The following is a 21001-nucleotide window of genomic DNA, read 5'->3' as shown; positions in this document are numbered from 1 at the left end:
CTGGCATCAGTAATGTGAGGAGGCAGCAGAATCTTATGATTAATAAAGATATTATGCAAATCTGCATTCTCTGCCTGCCCGCCTTTGCCAGGCCCAAGGCGACAGAGACCGAGTCAGAGAGAGAACAAGAGAGAGAAAAGAGGAGAAGAATGTGAAGCATGTTCACAGCAGGGGGGGGGGGCAAAGGACTGAGAGAAGAGGCACGGGCAGAGGTATGAAGGAAGGGTGAGGCGATGGACAAGGCAGAAGTATGAAGGAAGGGTGAGGCGATGGACGAGGCAGAGGAATGAAGGAAGGGTGAGGCGATGGATGAGGCAGAGGTATGAAGGAAGGATGAGGCGATGGACGAGGCAGAGGTATGAAGGAAGGATGAGGCGATGGACGAGGCAGAGGTATGAAGGAAGGATGAGGCAATGGACGAGGCAGCGGGCCTGTAACGCACGTCTGTCTCAGCTGCATTATTACCAAGGAGAAGGAACGTATCACTCCATCCATTCTCATTTCACCAAGCCTCTTCAACACACACACACACACACATACTCCCCGCGAGCGTAGGTCTCCCCAGCCCCTGATAAGAAGCCCGCTCTGTGGGCCAGTGTGACTGAAGGGCAAGACAAACGAAGGGGAGTCAGGGGACCCTGCAGAGCCCTGCAACCCAGCGACCAGGCCCCCTCCTGGGGGACAGAGGAGGTCTTTGTTACCCTGTCATGCCTCACATTCCCAGAACGGCCTTGGGTCTCTCGGGGTCAGAGTGCATAGGGAGGGACACGGCTCTCCATTCTCTAACACCACTCCCCCTCGCTGGCTGCAAATCCCGCCCCCAGGCCTGGGTATTCATACTGGCAGGGTGGAGGAGCCCCGAAGGGACTGACCTGGGATCAGATCCCCCACAGCCTAAATCTATCCTCCAACCACATAGGGAGACATCACAGTCTGATTCCAGATCAGCCTGTACTTCCCAGAGGAGCTCAGAAAGGGCTTTTCATGGGGCAGTAAGCTGGCGAAGCTCATATTAAATATGGCCGCTGTGTTTTCTAACAATGGCTGAGGACTGAGGAGGTTGCTGTTACTACGCCCACAGAACAGTTTGAGAAGCATGCGGTTTGGCATTCAGGATTAGCAGAGTTACATGAAGGGTCAGTGATTCTAGAGACAGCAGAGGTGGGGGTGGCAGGGGACAGACTGATAATGGGATTAGTCCTGGTTGGAAAAAAAACTTGGAGGTGACTACTGAGTTTGAACTGGTAAATTGGAACATTGAAATACATTCACTCATGTGTAACGAGGAATCCGGAAGACTTCTTCTACCAAATATCCTGTACAGGTTTCCTCTTTATCTACAAATAAAAATAAAAATCTTGATACTTTTGATAAAACACACACCTGAAAGGAAAACATTTTTGTTTGTCTCTTAGACAACTAAGAGAAGAATGGATTATGTGAGGGGGATTGGGAGAGAGAGAGAGAGAGAGAGAGAGAGAGAGAGAGAGAGAGAGAGAGAGAGAGAGAGAGAGACAGAGAGAGAGAGAGAGAGAGAGAGAGAGAGAGAGAGAGAGAGAGAGAGAGAGAGAGAGAGAGAGAGAGAGAGAGAGAGAGACAGGGAAGAGACCCCCCTGGCAACTGTCATTACCCCCTTCAAAAAAAAAAGAATTAGGGCAGACACTGGAGGGGAGGGCCTGATGTGCCCGTCGAGCATTTCTTTCATGAAGATTCAGTGTTGAGTTGGAGGGAGTCCCTGAGGGACCACTGAGCTGAATTAAATGTTCAGGATGGGCTTATGAAGGTGGCATATACCCGCTGCTGGCAGTGCCATTCACTTACACTATGATGGCAACTAGAGAAGCCTGGCCATACCTGCACCAGGACCAGGACCAGGACCAGGACCAGGACCAGGACCAGGACCAGGACCAGGACCAGGACCAGGACCAGGACCAGGACCAGGGATAATCCCTGTGTTGGACTACTTCTTCTGCCTCGTATTTCTCTCTTTTTTGTTGTTCAACGGTCTCTCCATCTTTGTTTATATCCCTCTCTCATTCTTTTCTCTTCTCACTCTCTCTTTCTTGTTTGGATGATGGACATTTTCTTAATTATGATGATTAGCATGTTCTAGCTGAGGGTCCAGGTGGAACACACAGGTCTGCTACAGCACGTTTACTTACTCAGAGGAGCTTATCTGTGGGGGGATGGTGTCTTCAGATGAGGCATGTGCACCAGTCCAAACCAGTCCTCCAGACGCTCTGGAGTACAGTAGGGAACCCAGATCAATACACACAATGACAGATCCATGTTTGAGAGGAGAGAGAAATGGGGGATGAGGGGGGAGAAGAGGGATAGGGCGAGGAAAGGAAGGGAGGGGGCGCGTGGTAGAGGTGGGTGGGTAAGTCTTCCTGGTGTGGGGAGAAACAAGCTCCGACAGCTGGACTGAGGAGGGAGGAAGGAGCTTATTTCATGGCTGATTTGTTTTAATATCTGAGTAGCAGCAGGACAGCACAGGGTGGAGGAGGAAGAGGGCTGCTGCTGAGGGAAATATCAAGACAACAGAGAGAGGCCAAAGGACAGGGGTAGCAGATATATGTATGTAGAGAGAGAGAGAGAGAGAGAGAGAGAGAGAGAGAGAGAGAGAGAGAGAGAGAGAGAGAGAGAGAGAGAGAGGGTTTAGAGAGCAGATATATTCTGTTTGTCGGTTGTTGTGAAGGGAGGCTGAGTGAGTGAGTGAGTGAGTGAGTGAGTGAGTGAGTGAGTGGGATGGAAGAGATTAGAGGAGAGGGGAAAGGAGAAGAGAAGAGAGGAGTAGAGCCAGTTAGGATAGTGGGAGAATATTTAGTCCAGTAGAAACAAGAGAGAGTGTAAGCACTGTGGGGGGACCAGGTTCAAAGATTTTAAACACAACTGTTGCAACAGCACTCTCCTCTAAAGGTACAAGCAATTATCCAGCCTATTCAAGCCTCCAGATATCATTCTTGTAATGTAGTACTTGTGTGAATCATCCTTTGATGGGACATATTTCCATTGAGCATCCTTTCAACCCAAAAGCTGGGCTCTCTGTTCTGAGGGCCTCTCATCCCCTAGAAGCATTGTTCGGAGGAACCCACTGAAAACACTATACCTCCATTTTACTATCTACTCTGTATATCTTGTGAGTGGAGTCTGTCAAAAACGTATTTCAACCATCCATTTCGCCCAAGTACCCATCCTCATTTATCCATGCCTTGTTAGGGCCTTGGCAGAGAAACAGGCTGGTTGGAAGCCAGAACAGAGACTGTCTGTTAAGGAGGCGATCCTTGAACGTCCTTCAGAACCACAAAAAAATATATAATAGACAAGCTTTGTTGGTCACAAACCACAAAAACCTTAAATGGATCAGATTGTATTTTACTTCTTGTTCCAGTGTTACTTGCGACAGCCAGTCAATATGATACCTGCTATGAAGCTCTGATAACTGTACACATGGGTTGTTCTGATCCAATGACATATTGGCAAGTCTCAGTAAAACAGATCTCTATAGCCGAGACAAAAAGCATTTGAAGGTCATGTCTGCTTGCTGTAGCCTGCCTGGTGTGCTAGGTGGGTGGGATATGAAAAACAAATTATATTCCATTTCTTTCTGGGTTATCTTGCCCTGCTTCAAAGTGAGAAAGGGATTGACAGGTGCGATGGTTTGTGGATAAAGACCTTCTTACCCCAGAAACCTTCGGGGTGGTCGACGCCGAAACACTCTCTGAATAGTGTCATATACTTCTTACCATTACCAAGATTCTTCCAATGACCATCAGCTGAAGCTGTCTCTCCTCCAGCTGGCCCCTGTCACCTTCTCCATGGCAGAAAGCGGAACACTGTGCCTCAATCTGCTCCGAGATGTGGGTTTCAGACTGCAGTGCTACAGTATGCGTCACCCCAGAGGAGAGAGAGGAGCTTCTTTGTGCGCTCCCCGTCCTCCATTGAGCAAAGTCATAATTAGCAGCCTCCCCTTTTTCCAATGGGCCTGGAGTCATCTGCTCCGTAACATTCTTCCCGGTTCAACAGTACAGTAGAGGAGAGCTGCCACCGTGGAGAACGGCATGGGCTTAATGGGGGTGGATGAATGCAGAGGAAAAGAGACAAAGAGGGTAGGAGGAAGGGAGACGGAGGAGGGGGAACTCGGATGGAGGAGTTGTTGAAGCTCGGTGAAAGAGAGCAAAGAAGTTTGGCTGGTGACATCAGAACTTTCTTTGTGAAGTTTTCTGTGTACAGGGTTAAGTGGGTGACTGTGTGTGTGTGTGTGTGTGTGTGTGTGTGCGTTTGTGCGTGCCTGTGCCTGAGTCTGTGTCTGTGTCAATGGCGTCTGGTGTGATCGTCGAGGGTGTGTGTGCAGACGTCCTGGTGTTTGTGTGCTGCTGTGTGATGCTGTGACTCAAGGTCCTGCAGAGTACAGTGGCAGTCATTTGTGCCTCAGTTAGCCTATCATCCCTGTAGTTTCGACTTAACGCTGTGTCATTACCCAGCATCCCACTTGGCTGGCTCACAAATAAACAACCTGGAAGAGACGATATTAGAAAAGAAATCTGAATACACTCTCCTCATCTGGAACAATACTGTTGTTGAGCAGGTAGGACCATAATTACTTTCGATGACAAAACAGTTTTGGTCATTGTTCGTATTTTGAATCTCACACAATATACAATTTACCCAAACTGTGCTGACCATATACCACCCTATTTTAAAATAGGTTCAGTCCTAACCTCAACCTTTACCCCTTCCCTTACCCCAACATTACTTTATAGCATATACACATATGGGGGCCCCTTTAGATGAAGCCTCTCTCTGAGGGGTGTGATTGTTATTAGAGTGCTGGTTCATTTGTCAGACAGACACCTGGTTTATGTATGTAACCAGAAGAGTCTTAACACACCAGGGTCAGAATGGGGACAGGGCTCTCTCTCTCTCTCTCTCTCTCTCTCTCTCTCTCTCTCTCTCTCTCTCTCTCTCTCTCTCTCTCTCTCTCTCTCTTTCTCTCTATCTCTCTCTCTCTCTCTCTCTCTCTCTCTCTCTCTCTCTCGCTCTCGCTCCTCTTCATCTCTCTTTCTCTCTACCTCCTCTTCATCTCTCTCGCTGTCTCATTCCCCTGTCTCTTGTTATCTCACTCTCACGTCAGATGAAGAGAACATCACCATGGTAACTTAGGTAGGTCGGTGCACTGGCCATTCCCAAAAGTGGTTAGCATGCATGAAGTCATGGTGTGCATGAAGTCATGAGTGTGTCTCTCCACTATACGGGTCAGGCCCCAACCTCTCGTACACTTGCGTGTATGTAGATGCCCCTTCTCCCGCTCTCCTTACCCATCCTCCCTTCTCTCCTCGCCCCTCCTCCCTTCTCTCCTCGCCCCTCCTCCCTTCTCTCCTCGCCCCTCCTCCCTTCTCTCCTCGCCCCTCCTCTCTTCTGTCAGACTCCCCATGATGTTGCTGGGGACCAGCTTAGAGGAAACACTTCCACATCAGCCATGAATTATCCATCTCCCCCTTGTTCTCTGTTCACTTCATTAAGTGGGGTCAGCCTACTCTCGACCCCAGACTGGAGAGGCTCTTGGTGTGTTTTGGTGTGCATTTGTGTATGTGAGTGCAGGTGTGTGTTCTGGATTGTGTGTGTGTGAATGTTTGTGTGTTTGTGTGTGTGGTGGGTGGAGGTGGGGTCTATGGGTATGTGTGTGTGTGTGTGTGTGTGTGTGTGTGTGTGTGTGTGTGTGTGTGTGTGTGTGTGTGTGTGTGTGTGTGTGTGTGTGTGTGTGAAAGTTACGCTGTCTGTGTCAGTGAATGTAACCAAGTGTCCAGGTTGCTGTAGTCAGTCACCAGCCATACTAGCTAATCAGTGATGGAGAGCGCGAGAGACAGGTCAGCTGGTGCAGAGGTCAGGGGTCAGGGCTGGTAGGTCGTGATGAAATGAGAATAGACACAACTAGGGTAGAAGCTGGACCCGGATGCCAAGTCACATATTACATGTGTTCACATACCATCGTTCTTCCTTCACAGACAAAGCAATGACATGACTCTAATCCACTAAAACCTTGTCACCAGAGACCGTATAAGACTACACTACACAGTCCAAACTGTCGTTGTGACTAACACAGCAGCAATTATTCAGAGAAAGGAACTACAATTTCCACTCACAGAAGTACCTGGAACAATGGCCCTTTGCAGTGGTGATTCAGTTGGCTTGATAGCCAACCTGCCAACACTATCAAGTTGCATGGTCCCATATGCTCCATCCTCAGTGTATTGAGGAGCACAATGACTCGGCTGGTATTGATGTGTATAGTGTGTGTGTGTGTGTGTGTGAGAGAAAGAAAGAAAGCGAGAGAACAGATGCATCACTTTCAAAGCACATTTGAGAACAGCTGGATTAGCAATATGAGGCTTGACACGAAACAAACCAAAAGTATAGAAGTATGTCTTCTCCATGTTCCTCTGCCAGAGCTGCACAGCCAGCACCTCCAACCCCTAATGGCGTGTGAGTGTGTGTTTATGTGCCTGTGTGTCTGTGTGTCTGTGTGTACAGACGGGTGTGTGTTTGTAGGAGTGAATGATGCGGGCTGGTGATTGGTGGGCTGCACCAGGGGCGTGTGTAGTGATGTGTGACACGGCCCTCAGAGGAGAGGAAGTATGGACGCAGGCCTCTCTAATTAAAGAGAGCGATGAAGGTTGACACACCTAGACCAAGCCAGGTTAGATCCTTCATTAGTGGGAGTGCTCTAGATTACGAGGGCTGTGACCCCCTTTTCTGTGGTAGAATGGTCCCCCCCCCCCCCTGACTATACCAGATACAACGCCAATGTGCTCACGCAATCATCATCAATATTGATATGATCAATGACTAGAGCATAGCTTAAGGGATAGGGTTAAGGGATCCTTGGCCAATCGTCATGGCTGTGTGTGACCGAGCTTTAAGCTTGAACGCAGGTCACGTTGCATCAGCCCATTGTGTAGGGAAGTGTTCTATAAAAAGGCAAACTATTAGCAGGTCTATCTGAAGCCCCACCGCTTGGTCTAGATGTGCTAGCTAGCTAGCTAACTGCTGCTATCTCCTCCCACACTCTGTTTCCTCACATCACACTGATACCTCCGCCAATCTGCTGCAAACCATCTGGTGAAGCATTCACCCGACAATGGTCGGGTGGAACTGCTTGGGGTGTGTGTGTGTGGGTGAGTGCTTTGTGTGTGTGTGTGTGTGTTCCTATGCTTTACGTTCTGGACCACCGCACCTAATGAAGGTACCCCTGGGTGGGGCCACAAGCTCTTTGCCATCCCCCGACTACAAAACACACACACCCATGAGAGGTTCATTGATGGGACACGCAATTTGAACCCCCCTCCCGGTGTCCACTACTGTTACTCTCCATTAGCGTGGGAGGGGGAAGGGGGAAGGAGGAGGAGGTAGACATGAGGGGAGGGAGAACATGTAGAGGAGGAAGGAGGGAGGTCCAGGCGAAGAATACGAGGGAGACGGAGGAGGGGAGGAAGAGAGAAAAAGTGTGGAATGTAGGGGTACAAAGGAGAACAGAGAGATAGCGCTTGACAGTGAAACGGTACAGGTAAAAGAAGAAAAAGAGAGAGGGGGGGGGGGGCGGGGGCGACAGAGAGCTTCTCATGAATAGTGTATGATTGACGATCATTAATTTACTGCACTTCTAAGAGTGCGATGTCGAGGGCCTGGAGAAAGCTCCGAGGGTGAACGGGCCAGTGGACCTGATGCAAGATGTCCCTCACAAGTCAATACCTCTAATGCTTTTCCCTTTCAGCCTCCACAGCCCCCCAGACCCCCCCCCCCCCACACACAACACTCACACACTCACTCCTCGCCCCATCACCCCACCTCTGTTCAGTACAGGATAGTACTCCCTAAGGTTAGAGAATAGGATTGCGCCCAAGCAGGGCGCATGTGGGTGGGGCTGTGCCCCTGTGCCCTGCCCTATGATGCCAGTCTGGCTGTGGCAGTCATACCTCACACAGAGCACAGCATCACTCCCCCCGTCAGATTGGATGTACCAGTCTGGCATCCTCAACTGGTCCACACACACACACACACAGACACACAGACACACAGACACACACAGACACACGGTGTAGGACAGCAGGGATGAATGAAGACATGATTTCACAGCTCTGGCTGACTGATTTTTGTTTGTTTGTTTGTTATGTTTTTGTTTACAAATCCTTCATTTGTTTCTTCTATTCTTTCCAAGAGGGGAGAGAATCCCCTGCCATACTCTTGTAAAGATGCCGGTGTCACAATCAGCAGGAGATGCTGTGGAGGGGAAACACAGAGCAGGGGACAACATAAACATGAAGACACTCTTAGTTCAATAAAGAGGACTCTCAAGGAAGTTGGTAAACACAAACGACAAATAAGCAGATTCTTATTCACAGAAGTACAATTACCCTTCTCATTTTAGTATGATTCTGACACCTAGAAAGATTGGATATCGCAAACACAACAAAACATTAGGATGTTGCTGAGTTGTCAAGCACTCTCAGATACTCAGGACATCATGGGTTTCCTCCTCATGGGGGTGCTTTTGACCTCCGCCCCACCTCCAACATCTCAATACCGAATTCACCGAAGAGCTTGGAAAATATTTGTTTCACTCATGTTTTTCAAGTTTTATTTTGTAGAAACCTTGCAGTAGGAAAAGAGGGAAAGAGAAAAAAATGGCTTTCTTTGTGGGACGTATTCTCAATATACTATGCATGGTATTCTCACATTTGATTAGGCTTTTTCAGCCCCAAGATTGGGGGAGAGTGGTCTATTGATATGAGCTGTCTCTTGGGTGCTATCTTATCTGCATTGCTAATCTCTTCTGTTTGTCTACTTTAAAGGAGGTGTTTATTTCTGCTGATTTCAATACACTTAATCTTATTTGAACATGCAAATGAAGACCGGGGACATCGGCCTTGATCAAATACACACATCTCGCCTATCACGATAATAGCCCCATCATCCTCCTCCCCCCACCCCACACACACACACACACAGACACACCCACACACACACAGACACACACACACAGACACACACAGACACACACACACACGCTGGGAGCTGCCATTCACACAGCCCGCTTGGCCAGCATGACGGCTGATGAAGCCCAGAAGCCTGCTGTGCGTAAAATCACCTCCTAACACCATTAGGTGTATCCCACCAATCAGGCACTTTCGTTCTGAGACAGACAACAGTGGTTGTAACACACGCCATTCTCTCCTTCATTCAGCCCTGGTGTGGAAAGCTGCATTTAGGCAGGAACAGAAGAAGAAGAAGACGGGTCATTTCCTGCTCAGAAAGGCAGGGACTCCAGACACACTGAAAGCATTTCACAGTAAAGAGAGATATTAAGGGTCAATTCAAGTAATGGCCTCCATTAGATAAGATGTGTGTTCTGCCATTAAACGGAGGACTAGGAGGGTTTGGGAAAATTAAAGCTGACTGGACAGTTGGCTGAGTAGGACATTGGATTGCATTTTAGTTTAGCTTGGTTTGGTACAGTCTAGTTTGGTTTGGTTAGTAGTTTGGCTTAGTTTAGTTAGTGGTTTGGTTTGGTCACAGGTAAAGTGGTTCGGTTCTTTGTCATTATTATTAGTTAGGTTGAGCAAGACTGGTTCCTAGTGTGTTTAAAAGTACTGGTTACTGTGCGTGTTTGAAGTTATTCCTGCAGCCTTGGTAGGTCAGGCGAGTCTGCCCATGAATACTAGTGTTTAGTGTCCTCCCTGCAGCTGTGGCCTCAAACCTCCCAGAGGACACATCAGTAAACGCAGCATTAACACAGCCAATAAAGCCAGTGGCCGCTAGATAACACCCATCAGTCAACAGCGGGATCAGCAGCAGGGCTGCCCCCTCTGTCCTCCATCCCGCCACCCTTCCCTTCCTCCTCCCTCCCTTCCCTCCTTGCCTCTCTGTGTTTGTGTCCAGTCCTCTCGGGAGAGACTAGCTCATTCTGCCTCTCCTGGACATGGGCTGCGACTCTGAAGAGGTCGACACAAAGAGCAGGAGAAGAGAAAAGGAGGATGAAAAGAGAAGGGAGACTCGAGAAGCAACCGGAGAGAATGAGAATGGGAGAAAGAAGAGAGGCAGTGACAATTAAGTCAATACTGTGGGGGGCATATACTGTGCTCTGGGCCACAACAAAGCTCGCTGAAAAGAAAGAGAATGAGAAAGAGAGGGAGAGACTTAAGCAACGAGGGGAGAGAATGAGATTGAGTGTAAGAAGAGAGGGAGAGGCTGAATGGTGGCTGTGAAAAGAGATGAGAGAGTAAAGGGCAATGGAAGGAAGGAGGGAGAGGATGAATGTCGAAGGGGCGAGAAGACGATGGACAGGGCAGGAGAGGACGGAGACAGGGGGCAAATTGGAAGGTGTGCAGAAAGAACAAGGACCAAACAGGGAAGAAAGGGAGATAATGTAAAGGCAAAGATAAAGAAAGCAAGCAAAAGGGGGAGTGAAGGGAAGAGAAGGATTACTGGTGGATGGCAATACTGAGCCAGAGGGGATAAGGCCATACATGGGAGGGTGTAAGGCAGGGGTAAAGAAAGAGAGGGGGAAGGGGGGAGGGCGGAGAGGGGAGAGGAGGAAGGGGAGGCGGGAGAAAACACTCCTAAGAGTCTGCTAAGAGCTTCTCCCACCTATACTGTGAACATAGGGGAGGAGCCAGTCAAATGAACTTTTCATCAGCCTATTCCAAGCTAGAGGTTGTGTGTCTGTTTGTGTGTGTGTGTGTGTGTGTGTGTGTGTGTGCGTGGGTACCACACCCGTGAGTTGTAACGTTGAGAAGGTGGCAAAGGAGGAAGTCCTTCGAGGAGTAGAGGCAAACTTGAGAAGAGTGATCAGGGGAAACCACCCCCCAGTCTTCTCTCCTGTCCTCTGTAGTCTTTATGGCGCTATGTCTGGCCAATACACAAACACCTCATTGACACCTCACCCTCAACAATCACGCCGCCAGACAAACATTCAGTCTGGGAAGTGGGCACACCCCAGATCCAATCCACGCCTTTCGAGACATCAAATAAGACACACCTCTACCAACTCCACAAATCACAGACCGCCTCCTTCGAACTCAAATATGTTCTAAACGAATCCGTGTTCCTCAGTGCAGACTTACAGGGACTTGTTAAAGCAGGTGGGTATTTCCCCTACTCTCTTTTCAATCCATAAGCTCTGCGTCTCTCCTCTGGGTTCATCAGTGGGTTGTTCTGGGCCATCACAATTGGCTGGTGACAGTTCTGGCCTTAAGGGGTGTGTGTGCATGGTTGTGTGTATGTGGGTGTGTGCGTGCAGGTAGTCAGTAGAGAGGGCCTCTTTCTGCGGTGTTTGAGATACACATCAGGCCCTACAGGTAGTTCTGGCTCCTCTATCAACACAGCCATTGTTCCTCTTGCCAACCGTCACCGTGCAAACCCCAACCCGACCACAGAGTGATGACGTTTCAGACCTTGTGAGGGGGAACAACCCCCGCCTACCCCCTCCCACCCCACCATCCGACCCCACCCCTCCTCTGTAGCCCCAAGGGAGGGTTATTCACTCAAAACCACAATCACACTCTTGCAACCCTTATCTTTCTCTCTCTCTGTCTCCTTTTTTCTCTGTTTCTCTCCGTCCCTTCCTCTCTGAACTCAAATTAAAATGTGTGTACTCCTACAGTCCTGTTGTCAGTTGACTACAAAGATAGTGGTCTATAGTTGTAATCAAATATACAATGAGAAAAGATAAGAAAGAAGAGAAGTATTTCTGCTTAGCAAAAGAGCAGTGTGTCATTATGTAATTGCCATTCCCAATGACACACCCTGTGATAGGCTTTCTCCTCTCTCCTTGTCCCCTATCAATCTTTTTCCAATTACCTGTCTTGTCTCCCTCCAAAACCTATCATAATTGTTGCCTTGGTAACTGGTTGCATCCACCATTGGGTTTTGCACATTGTTTAATGTAATTATGCACCAATGGGAATTCCTCAGAGGTTTAGGGGCTTTGGGGTGGGGGGGTGGGAGGGGAGGGTGTTAGCTGGAATCAAATTCTGATCAACCAGTGAGGAAAGAGACCAAAAAGAGCCATTTGTCAAGGTATCTTTGGTAAAGTAAACTTTAGACAGAACTCACGTGTGTCAAGCAACATTTTACAGGGTTCTAGGACAAGTCTGGCTGTCACAGAGACATGTCAAACTGTTATACAGAGTTATATTTTTTCAGAGAAATGCATCTTAACAAAGCTTACACACAAACACACCAGCAGCGATTGCTGGGTGCCATTAGATGTCTAATGCCCTGTGTGGTGGGCCATCAGCCTGTCATCTTTCACTCTGTACACCCGACTGGTCTGAGCGTCACCTGCTGGGACGAGGCATGGAGCAAAACATTGCACTGTCAAGCCTCCCTCCCCTCACATGCTGCTTGCCCTGTCTAAGAAACAACAAACAGACCAACAAACACATGGTTGTTTACTGTAAACATCCCTCATGCCTCACTGTCACCTCCATCATCACCACCAAGTGAAGGACCCATTAGCACTGCGCTATTTAAACATCATTTGACTTCATTGGACTCTCTATGAGACCAATTTGAGCTCTAGAGGACATCGTTTTCCTCATTTAGATTGAATACAAACAGCATGTGAAATCATGTGAGGCAACGTTGGACACACAAACACTCTCACACACACACACACACTCACCCAAACACACACTCTCACACACAAATTCCAAGGCCATAGTGCAACGTATGCAGGATAATAGGGAGTACAGTCTGATTTGTGTGGAGCTATAGGATGGGCTGCCTGTCATCTCTATAGCCCACCCATGATGAGCAAGGACCACTGTTTCTCTTTCCCCTTCTTTTCACAAGCGGCCCAGCTGGGCTCCAGATCTGTCTACCCCTAGTGGAGGACCCTCCATAGATCTGGGAGATCTGCAGGACAAAGAAGCCGAGGCCAATTTTCTTTTCTGACTGACAAAACATCTCTTTGGCCTGAAGCCTAAAAGAGGCACGACCTCCGCAGAGAGAGAAGAAGAGAGAAAGAAGAGAGAACAGAGAGATGACAAGAGTCACCTCCAGGAGAGATTCTCTTAAAACTGGCTATGGCTCTACAGGGGGAGAGGGTGTTGGGCCATGACACACACACACACGTTTACAAAAGGAAAACTCAGTTGTGTATGTGTGACACTTTGAATTCTTTTTTTTTTCTTTTCACATCGCCAAACAACTAACATCTAAACAGGCACAGTAGGGGTGGCAGTGAAAGCGCAGAGGTGGGTGGAATAAGATTCACAATGACAGTTTGTTACGGTTTGCTTCGGCCTGAGATCCTTTCTCTCCACAAATAAACGTTTGGTATACCTTCCTGAGTTTTAATATTAGTGTTGCCATTCGTTGAGGTTTATAAGGTAGACTAGGATAGTACTGTATGTTGTAGGTGGCATGATATGTAATAAATGAGTCGCCTATTGCCATCCCTGAAGCTTAAATGTAATGTGTGGGCTACGGGGGCAGGACAAGAGAAGATAAAACAACATGGCTGAAACTATGATCATGTCTTGTGTCTTCTACATACAACACGGTGACATGGTGTCAGAAGTGGGATGGCTGAAAGAGGAGTACAGACTGTTAAACATATGCAGAAGAAGGCTAAGGCTGATGAGAAAGATCCTTACTTGTCTCTGCTGAATCTGAGAAGCACACCCATGGAGGATATTGGAGCATCTCCAGCCCAGCTGTTGATGGGTCAAAAACTGAGAACAAGACTTCCGATTACGTCAGAGTTGTTGAAGCCTCACATGGTAACTAGCCCAATACAGCAGTTGTTAGAAACTAGACAAAAGAAGCAGAAGGAATATTTCGACCAAAGATCCAGACCTCTTTAGACACTTCAGGTTGGCGACAATGTAAGAATATGGCAAGATGGCACATGGAATCCAGCTGAAGTTACTGGACTTTCTGAGCAACCAAGATCTTATGTCGTTCGGACACCGGAGTGGAGGGTGTTTAGAAGGAACAGAAAGTTTTTACTTAAATCAAAAGAACAAAGTGACACACCAAGGAAGGATGCGGACCATCAGGATGTGACTCCACAGACTGGGTGTGATAACACAGAGAGAAACCATGAAATGGACACTCAAACATGGAACAGTGATGTGAGTCCCACCGAGCTCTCAAGTCTATCTGCGAAAACTGCAAATGGACGAGTAGTTTCAAAACCAAGAAGGCTTATTGAGGAGTAGTTTGATAATTTTTCCTTTTGTTGAAACATTGTCACAGTTAAGGAGGACACAGCTAACGACATATTATATGAAAGCCTGTCAGATGTAAAAAAAAAAAAAATAATGCTGTTGTGTTATGTGAAGTGATACACATTCGTGGTGGGCTATATAAACAAGGTGACTGGTGTTCTTTTGCAGACTGTAAAAAAAAAAGGGAGATGTCATGATATGTAATAAATGAGTCCCTATTGCCACCCGGAATCTTAAATGTAATGTGTGGGCTATGGGGGCGGGACGAGAGAAGATAAAACAACATGGCTGAAACTATGATCATGTCTCGTGTCTTCTACATACAACACACAAAAACGATAGGTAACATAAAGCTTAGAATAGGGTGTAATTTAGCCTGTCCATTTCGCCCTTAGTTTTTGGAGCTGTTAAGTCGTTCCATTCAGGGAATGTGTATTTGCCAGCTATTGACGAGTAGGCCTATTTGACGTAATTATGCACATTTAATTCGCAAGTAAGTGGCTTTGTTATTCACCTACCGCTACAGTCGACTCACGAATCGCAGGGGGGGAGGTATTTGTGCTCGTCCGAGACAAGACCAACCTTGAGCTACCTCATTCTGAGCAGAACTGTCTTGTTGTAACCTATGATAAATACGTTGTACTACTGTTATTATCAATAATTGTATCAATTTAAATCGACAATAATAGATTAATTAGGGAACGGTTGAAGTTCAGGTGAGCAATACCAGACAATTCATGACACACTGACGAAAGTTACAGACGACACAGTCACCATACACACTTGAAGGGAGGGGGGTGTTTGTTATTGGTGGTGACGTATCACCGCCCTCAGCCCCCACCGCGGAGGCTTGTCTGTGCAAATCCGAGACTGGTCGTTCGTTCAGTGTATATTCTGGTCGTTATGGCGGAGGGACGTGGAGAGCTACCGCCTCAGCCGCTTCATCTCTCTTTACCCCCGGCAAGCAAGCGACCGTGCTTGCGCCCGGCTCCTCGAGGTCCTGGTCCGGGGCCTGGACATGGTTTTTCTAACTCCCGCTATCGTAGCCCGGAATCTCTGTTGGACTGCGCTGCAAAAGCCGTAGCGGAGAAATGGGCCTTCGAGAGGGTGGAGGAGCGCTTCGAACGGATCCCAGAGCCTGTACAGCGCCGCATAGTATACTGGTCCTTTCCGAGGAACGAAAGGGAAATATGTATGTATTCATCGTTTCAGTGCCGTGTTGCCGGCGAGGAGGGTCCGGCGGCAGGCGCAGGAGCCCCCGCAGGATCTGGGTCTACCCCCGTAGGAGTTCCCAGCAGTACGACGGCTACCACAGGGACAGGGGGCACAGGAGATGGACTGCCTTTCCGTAGGGGCATCCGGCTTTTGGAGACCGGTTGTGTAGAGAATGTATTACAAGTCGGTAAGTGGAACAAATTCAGTTTTATATAACAGTACCCACATGTGATGCACCCAGCCCCATTACCTTGATCCAGGAGGACACCTTGTAGTTTTACCCGAGAAAGCTATTGAAGTTTTCAAATACCATGAAAAGTAGGAAAACTCAGCATTATGATGATTTATGTCACTCATTAAACTGCTTCAAATATTCTTGCCAGAATAAATAGTTTAGCCTACCACCAACAGTTGCTTTACGAATTCATATGGCTATAACGTTTCTTGAGAAGAGCAAGGATAGTCCACAACATTGGTCCGTATCAGCTGCTGTTTAAAAATTAAAGGACTGTCCGTTGCCTTTGTGTTAGTCGTTGTTAGTGGATCCTTTACCAAATTTTGCGTTTTTACGCGTAATCTTTGCGTCTACAGTTTGAAATACAAATCGGCATTTTCACAACCCCCAAGCTTTGCCACGCTTAAATTAGCCCAGGCTACGTTGTTGAGTCGATCCAGGCTATGTGCTGGCAACAATCAGCACTTTTTTCCTCTCTCTCGTCGGGGCTATTGAAGGCAACCCTTTCAGTGCGCGGAGAGGGATGAGGCATAGGCTGCGCGGATACAATAGATCACCATTAACGGCAGTTTTCTATACATTTGTTTTAATCATAGGACTCATTTATGTTTTAGTATTGGTGAAGGGTTGCCTATGATTAAGACAAAGACAGTTATTGAGTCTCTTGTTATAATTAAGCCAACATAATCCGCTTTGATCCAAATCCCATATCTTTTGTTTATTTGCTCGTTGGACAGGACAAAGGAACGTAGTTACTGTAGTAAAGAAAATATTTGCGCGTGTGCGATCATGCATTGGCCAAGTTTGGATGAATCAGTGCCTTCCATTCGACTAAATCATATTTGTGCCGGGAAGCAAGGCATTTGTCTTTGGCTAGTCCGACTGCTACACAATAGCTTTCCAGTTGAGATGATCGATATCCGTCTCGTATTTCCAAGGCAATCATTGCAGAATAGCCACACTGCCGTTGGGGTAATTCAAACAAAGGGATGTTTCGCGAGTAGCGATCTTTACCGAATTAATGGTACACTTTATGAATCTAGCACTGTTTAAGCATGAACGTGTTTAAAACAAGAATGTATCTCCATAAACCACTGGACGTTCGCAATTGCCCTCTTTTGTTGAGAGCCACATGCGGTTCATGTTCTATGAGGAGTGGAAGCCAAATAAAGCAGCTTTGGCCGGTCTCCCGGAGTAACCTTAGACCAGTCAACGATTTGTATTCTATTCAACGTTATATTGAAAAGTAGTATTGAGGTTATTATAAAGTTGTGTTGGTTGTAGGTTGAAAATGTGTTGTTTAAGATAACGTGTAGCTATTTATATCAATATAATGTTGTAGCCCAAAACCAATAGGCTTTAACACACAAAAGGAAATACATTCAAACCATGTGGGGCCATTAACCCCCCTTCTCATCCCTCCAAAATGTGCATTTATTTATAAAGGCATCTGGTAGGGTGTGCGGTAGAGCATGATCTCAGTGGGTAGTGAATCCTCTTCTTAGCTTGAAATTTGAGTGACTTACTGCCAGGAAACTATTCCAGACCAAGCAGAGAGTCAAGGATTTTAGGATCCCCCAAGGTCGTCAAAGACTGTTTAAATCTCAGGGTCATAGAGATAACTTAAGGTTCTCTGGCTTAAGTAACAAGCTAGCAAGCTAACTATGAAGGTAGTGTCAGTGGTGTTTGAGAACAAACAGTCCATTCTGTCCTGGGTTTGGATCCTTCCTGTTGCGCCTTGTTCAGTTGACACTGACAGTACTAGATACCAGGCCTGATGACCTGTTGTCCACTTCTAGTATCTTTTCCCCTCTACATTCCTTTCCTCTACTCTTTTCTCCTTCCCTCTTCCTGTTTTCTCAGGCCAGTCCCATCACCTTGTCACCTGGGCTGTAAATCAGCTTGAACAATACAAGTTAAATCCCTTACTCTGCTTTTTGGCTTAACACATACTGCATCACATTGTTGGCAGTTAATGTGAACTGTGGATCAAGATCTTGTCAGTGAATTCTAAAGGTTTGCCATTTATAGTATGTTGTCTTAGAATACGCAGATGTAAGGGCGCAGATCGGCCATGGATGAGAGATGGGGTTTGGCTTGTAGATAAAAGCTTTTGTCTGGCATGCATAGCCTCATAGGCCTACTGTCTGCTATTGAACACAAGCTAATCACCGCATTGGCCTGCACTGATAATCTTCCCTGGGGTTTAAGTCATTATTAGAATAATCAAAGCTAGTTGTGTGTGTGTGTGTGTGAGCATAAATGTGTGTGTATGTGTAATCCCCCCCATCCCCCACACACATGAAGTGCAGCCCCCCATGCTAGTTTTATAAAGTCCTCAGAGATAGAGGGAGAGAGATGGGGGCGGGGGGGGGGGGGGGTTCCAGCTTTTAGTCAGGCCTCAGGATTATTGGGTCATGCTTTGTTACCCAGCTGTAGAAAAACCCTTGTTCACAGACAGGAGAAACGGGCTGTGTGTGTGTGAGGGTGTATGGTGTTGCGTAAAGCCATGGTATCCCCCTCTTTTTAAAGGGTGACTGACTTCTACCGAGACAAAACCAGAGCCCCAAAGGATTAGACCCGTGCTCAGGCACGGTAACGTAAACTTCAAACTTTTCCCTGGTGTGTGCTTTTCTTTCCATAGGGATGTGAGGTTTAATTGATGTGTAAATAATCTCTGGTATGTGACTACCAATGACCTTGGATCTCTTTCTATATTCTCTTACTCTGGGGTTGATAGGAAGTGACATCACCATTTGGTAAATTCCCACCACCAAACATCCCCATTAAAGCCAGATCCTGTAGCCCATATTGGGGTGACTCAGCCAGTCATCATCATCCCACCTCTCCCCCTGGGCTGATTGCGGAACAGTCAAAGGTTTAATGTAGCTCAAACAAGTAGGATCCACTCTTTGCTTTTCCTGACTTGACGTCTCATTTGTAATGCCTGTATTTTGGAAAGCATTTGCGGTTTCCTAAGACATGGGGAAACATGGTTGTTGTTTGAGTTCATCAGTTCTGCTTAATACTGTGGTTTAACAGCTGCCTTGGTTACGTGCCTGTATGTTTCTGTCTATTGGCATCCCCTTCCATTTTTGGCACTGAAGGAAGTGGAAATGTTTGGTTCACCTAAAGACACAACACACCACCTCCCCTAAAACATATTTACACATGACCATGCACTACTGTGCAGGTAATAACCTGTCTACCGGTTGGTTTGTGGAGATCTCAACTCACATGTCCACATGTTCGTCCCATCCAAGAGTACAGTGGATAATGTGTCCATCTACCGTACTGTAAGATCCGAACACTCAAGGCTTTCAAAGGAGTTGTGTTGAGCCATATATTAATTTGTTTCTCCACAGTGATGTAATTTGCTAACGAGGCCTAGATACGGTATTCTCAGTCCTCCTTTCCCCGAGTGGTACTGTCATTTCTGCCTTTGTATTCGGGACACACTTATTCAGAGCCTTCGCCGTTTAACAAGGGACCCCTGATTCTGCCCCGTCTCCCATCACCCAGACAGACAATATTTAATCAAGGTAATTAATTCCATGCCTGCAAGTCTCAAAGAAAATCAGTAAAACAAATCTTCTCTCCACACTTATTAGCACTCAGGTTTTGAAGGACACAGCCATTAAGAGCCTGTTTTTGTCTTTATCAAAGGATGGAAATGAATTTGATCGAGGGGAGAAGGGTGGAGGTTGGTGGGGGGTGCTTATAGAAAAGCTTTCATCGGCACTCAGCCGAGCGGAATACTCCATGTGGTGGGACAAGGTGGAGAGCACCCTCACATCTTCCCCTTACCTGCCTCCCTGACATGGCTGCGCTGGAGGGCTGCTTCCTCCCACAGCCCAGAGGACATGGCCTTGTTCAGGAGTGCTGGAGCTAGGGAGAGTGGGCAAGGTTGACTGGTCCCTTCCTCTCTGGAAGTTGATATCTGAACTTTGTATTGATCTCACTCTGTATTGATCTCATAAGATGCACCATTGATCATTCTTACCCACTCTCCTCTCTAACCTTGCTTTTAGACAGATCCCAATCACTTTTGCTTAGCCAACACACTTACATTAATTGGTCTCTGTATAAATGAACTGTTTGGTGCAAGACTACATACAATATACATAGGAGTGCCATACATTAGTATGGTACTCCTGGACCAGTCAACCTTGCCCACATGGGACCAGTCAACCTTGCCAACACAGAAATACTATTGTACTAATACTAATGTATGGCACTCCTGCTAGTTCATTTCTGTGTGTCAACTCAGACTAGCAAACAACAGCACAGAGACCCCAGCTCTATCTACAACTTCTCTCAACATGCTTCTCACGTGTTTCACATGTCGCCTCATTCTTAGAAGAATCGTCTGTCTTTGTAGCATGAGCTGGGAACACACACCCGTCCAGCTGATCAATAACGACCTTGCCCTTTGGGCTTAAATGCTGCGCCGACCTGATAGCCTCTCCGAGAGTTTATCAGCCGCACCTATGAGGAAAGGGCCTGGAGCACATGTGTTTGACAGTGTCCTTGTCTTATCACGCGTGTAAGCGTGTGTATGTGTGTAAGGAAAGGGGGGCGTTTGAAAAAATGTAAGGGTGGTTTAAAGAATTTGTTCTTCTGCCCTCAGGCGTGTTCCATGTTGATAATGTTGTAATGTAGCACGTTGTCTGCCAGAGGCATGGTCTCCGCCCCGCATACCTTCTGTTTGCTACAGTATGTCACAATTCACACTCCGCACACACTTTCCTCATATCTTGGCTATGTTGGCCCTTACGGCTTTCCGTAGCTCACACATGCTCAGTTTCCTGCCTGCTCAAACACAAGTTAAGGCAATAACAGAGCTGGATACTCCATGTCTACTACAGGTCTACTATGGGGTCCACCATATCGATCCCCTCAAACCTCTTCTTTTAGCCCGGAAGAGAGAGAGATGTTGCTAGCATCTAAACGGTTATACGTTTGTGATAGCGTGGTGGTTCTCTAGCAGTGTTGTATGTGGTTATAACTCCTCAGACTGGTCGTATTATTCATCAAGCCAATGTTATCCCAAGGTGGCTGCTGGTGCTCTATGTGACTCAGTGAAACCAGATTAGATACGATTGTTGGAGAAATCAGAAACGTCCTGTACTTTTCATGTTGAAAACACAGCTCCCCTCTGGAGTGCAGATAGGTTTGTGTTGTACCCTTGGGGAGCTTTATTCCCGGTTGGCTGATAGACACTGTGTATTGTTCGTCAGCTGTGTTTGAAATTGTTCCTGGCTATGTTCTGAAGGTGAGACATAGATTAGTATGATTTTCTAGGGTGCTGCCTCTA

At 47.1% G+C, this 21001-nt stretch overlaps 1 protein-coding gene across 1 annotated transcript in view; it reads left to right on the top strand.

Moving 5' to 3' along the window:
- The first annotated feature begins 15137 nt into the window (after nucleotides 1-15137).
- Nucleotides 15138-21001, top strand: part of zswim5 (zinc finger, SWIM-type containing 5) — a 37288-nt gene continuing 31424 nt past the window's right edge. The window contains exon 1 of the mRNA XM_084708055.1: nucleotides 15138-15636. Coding sequence (XP_084564181.1) covers nucleotides 15138-15636 — 499 coding nt within the window. The remainder of the gene's footprint in view (nucleotides 15637-21001) is intronic.

This window comes from Hypomesus nipponensis, chromosome 10 (genome assembly GCF_054491055.1).
Source record: "Hypomesus nipponensis isolate SF chromosome 10, ASM5449105v1, whole genome shotgun sequence".
Taxonomy (NCBI): domain Eukaryota; kingdom Metazoa; phylum Chordata; class Actinopteri; order Osmeriformes; family Osmeridae; genus Hypomesus; species Hypomesus nipponensis.
Note: the sequence above shows the minus strand (reverse complement) of the source record. Positions and strands in the feature narration are given on the sequence as shown.